General features: G+C 44.5%; 1 protein-coding gene across 1 annotated transcript; it reads left to right on the forward strand.

The window, feature by feature from the left end:
• Nucleotides 1-5,850: 5,850 nt before the first annotated feature.
• LOC121572694 (somatostatin receptor type 1) lies at nucleotides 5,851-7,234 on the forward strand. Its single transcript, XM_041884716.1, has one exon. It carries the CDS (start codon nucleotides 5,912-5,914, stop codon nucleotides 7,025-7,027), a length of 1,116 nt encoding a protein of 371 aa, XP_041740650.1. The 5' UTR covers nucleotides 5,851-5,911; the 3' UTR covers nucleotides 7,028-7,234.
• The last annotated feature ends 292 nt before the right edge of the window (nucleotides 7,235-7,526 follow it).

Here is a 7,526-nt window from a genome sequence, read left to right on the forward strand (position 1 = left end):
ATTATAATTATGTTCCAGCCCCCCGACCATCTGCCCGCGGCTGAATCTAGTTGCCTACCTCTGTACTATACCTTCAGCTCAGCCCCGTTTATCATGCCTGACAGTCTAGTACCGCTGTGAGTAGATATCATCAGCGGTGAAGAATTGGTGCCATGACTCAGGCAATATGGAACGGGAGAAGGTGACCCTTAAAGGAACAATAAAAGATACTTGACGATTGGTGATAGAGATCAGCAATATCACAAGCCATAGTGTTAATGCTCACTTCGTATCTCTACAGTTCTGCCTCGTCCTGCCAGCTACACACACACACACACACACACACACACACACACACTCACTTAACAACATAAAAACGCACACATGCAGCCACACAAGCAGTCTTGCACTATTTGATTTCAGCCTCGGTATTCTGTATATATGCACGCATGACTGTCTGTCGCTTTGGATAAAAGCGTCTTTCATATTCCAGCCACGAATGCAATTAGATTCCTGCTTTCTTATGACTGGGCCCGTGTTTGTTGTTCGGTTGGTTGGAGAGTGGAGGAGAGGGGGATGGAGAGAGAGAGGGAGGAGGGGGTGTCTGTTCAGTCTTTATCCTGTTCTTGTTTAGACAGCTTTGAACATCCTAATTCTGTTCAGATAGGTGTCAAAGGTCCCTCTCTGCCTCTCGCATCCGGCTGTAATTGGACGAGGAGAGAGACGACCACACGTAGGTGCACTCACACACTTAAACAAAAACAAGCTAGGTTATACAGATGTCATTTCCCATTTCTGCTGGAACATTTTCAATCTTGTACAAACGCAACAGGGAATTCTTAGAATGTCATGTCGGTGTGACGACTGGGGAATACGAAGGTGAAATGGAATTGCAGTTTGCCGTGATCATGTGACCTCCTCAATGACCTTTTCGTTCCGTTACGGTGCGGAGAGACGGTGGTACCTCAGTATTGAATCATAAGCTGTTGATTCATGGCTGAATGTTTTCTCGTCTACGAAATAATCCCGAACTGGTTTATGAACTGCTATACAAAACAACAACTGATGCATCAATCCTTTTCAATTTCAACTATGATATTATATCTTGCCACAAAAAGACTGCTCAATATATGGGGCATTCAACAGTCAGCCCTGTGCAGACTCTGCCACAAGGAAACAGAATCAACAGATAATCTCTTTTGGTACTGTCCTTCGATGGCTCGCTTTTGGAGTCAGGTCCAGGCGTGGTTGTTAAGTCATAATGTCTGTGTTCAGATGGACCTACAAACAGCACTGTTCGGAGATCTGAAAAACCACCATCAATCAATGGGAAATTAGGAGTGGGCGATATACCGGTTTGATAGTAAAAACCGGTATTGTGCCGCGCCATGATATGGATTTAGCAATATCATGGATACCGCGATTTATTCAGAATTCATAAATTCGAATTTTGCATCAATATTTTTTTGTTCCAAATTTCAACTGAGTGATAGTACTAAGTAGCTACATCTTTTTTTTTTTTTTTATCCAACCTTTCTTGGTTCTTACGAATAAAAAGAATGTATGTTAATATGTTGACCTATTTTTATGAGCGCACGTCGCATGCACTTGTTGCACGCATGTAGTGCTAGCAACAAAGAAGTGTGCAGGCAGCTGCAGTTAGGAGGCAGGTTAACTATTGGGGGAAAACTTTACAATCCAGGATGAGCGAAAACACAGAAATTGATGTTGCTCAAGAGCAGGAGGATAAATTGGTTAAGAAGAAAGGGGGCACCTCTGTTGTTTGGAACTGGTTTGGCTTTAAAATCTCCGACCCCGACCAAAACACTACCCTATGCAAGTTGTGTGCGTCGTGTTGTCTTAGCAAAAGGTGGAAACATCGACCAACCTGTTCAATCACTTAAAAAACATACATGTCCGTGAGTATGAACAATGCACCAGAATGCGTGAGACAGTAAGCCCAGGAGCTCGCTCGAAGACAAGCCAGACTCGCACTCAACAATCAATTATATCATCATTTGCTGCGGTACTTGCATGAGAAGACGAGCAAAAAATGGATAGACATCACAGCTGCGATTACAAATCACATAGCGAAGGACATGGTACCGATTCAAACTGTGGAGAAAGAGGGGTTCAGAAAGTTGATTCAAACTCTGGACCCAAGATATGAGATCCCGAGCCGCAAATATTTTAGCCAAAAATGCCTGCCACAGCTTTACACAGAATGCTGGGACAGAGTTTACAGTGAGATAAATAACATTCCATTCTTCTCCACTACTGCCGATCTATGGTCAAGTCGTACCACAGAACCTTATATAAGCCTCACAATCCATTACATAGACGGTGACTGGAAACTGAAAAGTAAGTGCCTACAGACGTCTTATTTCCCAGACGACCACACCGGGAAATAATTGCAGGTGGGCTGAGGGACATACTGTCGTCCTGGGGATTAAAAGAGTCGCGTCAAGTTTGTATGACGACCGACAGCGGATCGAACATGATCAAGGCATTGCAGCTGAACAAGTGGGCAAACCTTGGATGTTTCGGACACAGGCTGCACAATGCTATTGGTAAGTTTCAGGACTGTAGCCTAGGCCTACCCTGTATGATGCTTATTATTAAGAAAAATACAGCTCACATCAGCCATGTACCGTAGGCTAAATCTAAGCACATCAGATTTGTAAAATGTGTAACAGTTGAATGTAAATGCCGTAAATCCTCAAACAAAGATTAAAAGTTATATTGTATTGTGATTTCTATATAAAAATGCATTATTATTAATTATTATTGTATTGTGATTCGATTATTTTTCACCCTATTATTTTGATTTCTTATTCCCAATTTCCAGAGAGGAGTGTCCAAAACGCTCCCGGGCCACAGGGGTGTGCGATTTCCCGGGCCACAGGGGTTTGCAAAAAGGTGGTTAGCACGTTCTCATACAGCTGGGAAAAGCAGAAGGCCCTGATGACAGCACAGAATGAACTAAGCCTGCCCCTGCACAAGCTCATCACAGAATCTCCGACAAGGTGGGGATCTCGTCTGAAAATGATGGAAAGAGTCCTGGAGCAGGAAAAGGCCATTACACAGGTCCTGGCAGGGGACAAAAGACACGGCACCTTGTACCTACCTGGCAAGACATCCAGGTCTTGGAATCAGTCACAGCAGCACTGAAGCCACTCCAGGACTTTACAGATGCCCTGTCAGGAGAAGCGTATGTGAGCGTGTCCTATTTGAAGCCTGTCATCAATCTGTTAAATGCAGAGGTTCTAAATCTGAGCAAGGACGATACAGAACTGACCAAAGAGATCAAGATCAAGGTTCTTGATTACTTGAATAACAAGTACACTGACCCTGCAACAGATGAGCTGCTCTCCATGGCTACCTTTCTAGATCCAAGGTTCAAGACCAGGTACATGTCCGCTGAGAAACTGGAGGACATTAAGGTATTTATTCATTTGTTCTTGTTTTATTGCTTCAAATGTAAAGCACTTTGGGCTGCATTTTATGTATGAAAGGTGCTATACAAATAAAGTTTAATTATTTTCATTTTTAAGGTGAGAGCTGCCTCAGAGACCGAAGCCCTCCTGGTGGAGAACACAGCCCTGGGAAAATCGTCTCTTGCAGAGGATCACACTGACAGGGAGAAAAGAAGCTTCCACTGCTCATCAATCAGGCAAGAAGCCCAAGAAGAGCCTTGGGAGCTTCTTTAAGCAGACCCAGCAGTGCACCTGCCTCATGTTCAGAGAGGCAGATCATTGAGCAAGAGCTGAATAGCTACATTCTGGCAACGGCAGCAGACAGCCGAGTCTGATCCTTTGGAGTGGTGGCGATTTCACGGATCTAATTTTCCACGTGTGAGTTGTCTGGCAAAGAAATACTTATGCATCCCTGCCACAAGTGCCCCCTCTGAGAGGGCATTCAGCACTGGGGGCAATGTGGTGACATGTCACAGGGCAGCACTAAAGCCAGAAACAGTCAACATGCTGGTATTCCTGGCACGGAACTTGTGAAGAAAGTTCTAGTGAAGATTTGTTGATATTGTTGATAATTGATGGTTGAGGCTTGAAAGGTTTAGTTTCAAACGGTTAGTTTTTTACATATCTACGGACCGTAGCCAAAACAAACACACGTATTTGAATTTGTAATTACCTTATTTTCTTTATCTCCTGTTATTTTTTATTTAATTTTACTTAATATCTAATTTATATATATATATATATATATAGGCCTACCTACCTCATGTTTACGGAATGCATGTTTGCACAATACAAATAAAAACTTTTCAGGTCCATACGGTCCAATGCCTCACTCTTTCTGGTTATATAAGGTTCAAATACATATTTTTCCTTAACTAATATAATTTAACCAAGAAGGGATATTAAAATGTGATTCATATTTTTTTACGTCATATATCGTGATATCATATCGATATCGTCTGGACAGTGGAAAATATCGTGATATGAATTTTAGCTCATATCGCCCACCCCTATGGGAAATATGATTATACTCTTAGATAAAGTATTTATTTTAGGGCAATCTCATTAGAAATGGTCCAAATAGAGAAGTTCAAGACCCTCGTCAGACATCACAGTAAAATATAAATAGTAAAATGGTAGTGTACTGGGAAAGATTGGTTAGTTTGTGGACATCTGAGGGTTTGAATTAAGATTAGTGTACTGTATATGTGATCGAAAATAGCAGTAAGTATCAGTAGAAGACGTATTGTTGTCCATCGATTCGTTTTGCTCCAATCAGGGGAGGGGGATTAGAAATGGGGGATTAGAAATGATGCAAACAATTACTTTGATAGAACCCAGGGTCTATCTGCAATGTTGAAGCTGATCTACCCCATGTGATAGCTACCTCTAATGAAACTCTTCTGCTGTTTTGCTTGGAGTTCCTTTAGGGAAGTGATTGCTCTTTGTGTTTTCTTACAGGCTTCCTGGACTCAAAGAAAATGGGGGTGTAGCGGGGAAGAGCTCACACCAAAACCCAGTGATTTACATGGACTTGTTCAGCCTGGGTGTAACGACGAAATGATCACCCCTCTGTATCACCACAGAAACATGGAATGGTGAGGGTGCAGATTTCACCACAACACCTCTTACCACAAACCAATCCTGAGTGTGCCATTGGACCAGCTGGGACGGACCAGACAGAACAGGGCAGAACAACTCACAACCACTCCAGAATTCCCTCCAACAGGACATTGTAATCAATCGAAAGGAATGTTCTTCCTTGGCCAAGTTTTGAGCGATACCCAGAAACCTGATTTAAATGAAATAAAATACTCCTTCTAAGAACCCCTTACAAACAGATGGGTAATACGATGTGAGTTTATTTGTGAATGAATATGGAATGTTAAGCGTTTGGCTGCCAAGAATTCATCGTTTCAGCCCCCTAAATTGCTTCAGTGCCCTTATCGGTTGGTGGTGTAAAAAACGACCAAGGCTGGGCTTTAAAATGAGAAATCCCTGGGAAACATGAGAACTGAGAGAGTCTCAAGGACTCTGATTTAGTTCAGATTAACCCCCATCTATGTCACACATGGACCGTGAGATAAGAGAATAACACTTTACAGACATTTCATTCTCTCCTGTCTCTTCAGAGCCGCACCTATACAAAGAATGAGGATCTCTTCTGCTCCTTCGTCACTCCTTTCGGACCCATTTATTAAAGGAATTTAACAGAGACCCATGGTACTTTACACTAAAGTAACACTTTGGCGATAACGAAGAATATAAAACTATATTCTATAATGTGACTGAGAGACTCATAGATTTAGCCAGTGGTAACTTGTGGAATAGACACCGGCTGGAACGTGGGTTTAACCAATCAGCATTCAGGATTAGACCCACCCGTTTTACAAAAAACATATACACAAAGTCAGATCTTAGTAGGAGAAACCGAAACTTGAGGTAAACTGGACAAAATGGACAACATGGCCGCCAATGGGACCGGCGACTACCCAGCGTACCCCACCGGCTTCCCCTACAACTCCAGCCTAGACTATGAGGACTACGACCAGGAACCTGACGCCAGCAAGATCATCATCCCCTCCATCTACGCCCTGGTCTGCTGCGTGGGTCTAACAGGCAACACCATGGTTATCTATGTTATCCTTAAGTACGCCAAGATGAAAACCGCCACCAATATTTATATATTGAATCTGGCAATTGCAGATGAACTGTTTATGTTGAGCGTGCCGTTTCTGGCGACATCGGCGGCTGTACGTCATTGGCCATTTGGCTCGCTCATGTGCCGTCTGGTGTTGAGCGTGGACGGCATCAACATGTTTACGTCCATCTTCTGTCTGACGGTGTTGAGCGTGGATCGATACGTGGCCGTGGTTCACCCTATCAAGGCTGCCCGCTACCGCCGACCGACTGTGGCCAAACTGGTCAACGTCTGCGTGTGGGGCCTCTCGCTCCTCGTCATCCTCCCCATCATCATATTCGCCGACACGGTCCCGGCGCAGGACGGCGGTGTGGACTGCAACTTCCTGTGGCCCGAGGCAGCATGGTCGGAGGCGTTTGTGGTCTACACCTTCCTGCTAGGCTTCCTGCTTCCTGTGGGCGCAATCTGCCTCTGCTACTGCCTGATGGTGGCGCGCATGCGGGCGGTCGGGCTCAAAGCCGGTTGGCTGCAGCGGCGGCGCTCGGAGAAAAAGATCACGCGGATGGTGTTGTGTGTGGTGACGGTTTTTGTGCTCTGCTGGATGCCTTTCTACATCGTCCAGCTGGTTAGCGTGTTCCACCACCCCCCCAACCCCATGGTCACCCAGCTCTTCGTCATCCTGAGTTACGCCAACAGCGGCGCCAACCCCATCCTCTACGGCTTTGTGTCAGATAACTTCCGCCGGTCGTTCCAGAGGATCGTGTGTTTCCGTTGGTTGGAGTCTGGGCTGGACGGTGAACAGGTGGACTACCGTGCTGTAGCACTGAAGAGACAGGCCACCAATGGACAAAAAGACTTCCCTAAAGAATGCCTGGCATCTGATGCGGTGTTCCGGAATGGGACATATACCTCACGCACTACTACACTGTGACTGGGACCAGGTGTTGTGGATGAAAAAAACAACGCCACACTGAGAGAGATGGGGAAGCAACGAATGACAAAGAATAAAACCACACATGAACAATGAGGGAGGCCAGTAGTTGATGAGGAGGACACATTTCTTTAAAATGAAAATAGATGTTCACTCACTATATGCTGTGACCATTATACAAGCATTATTTAAGCAATAAGGCATAAGGGGGTGTGGTATGTGGCCAATATACCATGGCTAAGGGCTGTTCTTATGCATGACGCATCGCGGAGTGCCTAGACACAGCCCTTAGCCGTGGTATATTGGCCATATACCACAAACCCCCGAGGTGCCTTATTGCTATTATAAACTGGTTACCAACGTAATTAGAGCAGTAAAAATTAATGTTTTGTCATACCCGTGGTATACCACGGCTATCTGCCAATCAGCATTCAGGGCTCGAACCACCCAGTTTATAATTAACTTTATACCACAGCATTGTTGAATACTCGTTTCTGAT

The sequence above is a fragment of the Coregonus clupeaformis genome, unplaced genomic scaffold, assembly GCF_020615455.1.
Source record: "Coregonus clupeaformis isolate EN_2021a unplaced genomic scaffold, ASM2061545v1 scaf3599, whole genome shotgun sequence".
In the NCBI taxonomy this organism is placed as follows: Eukaryota; Metazoa; Chordata; class Actinopteri; order Salmoniformes; family Salmonidae; genus Coregonus; species Coregonus clupeaformis.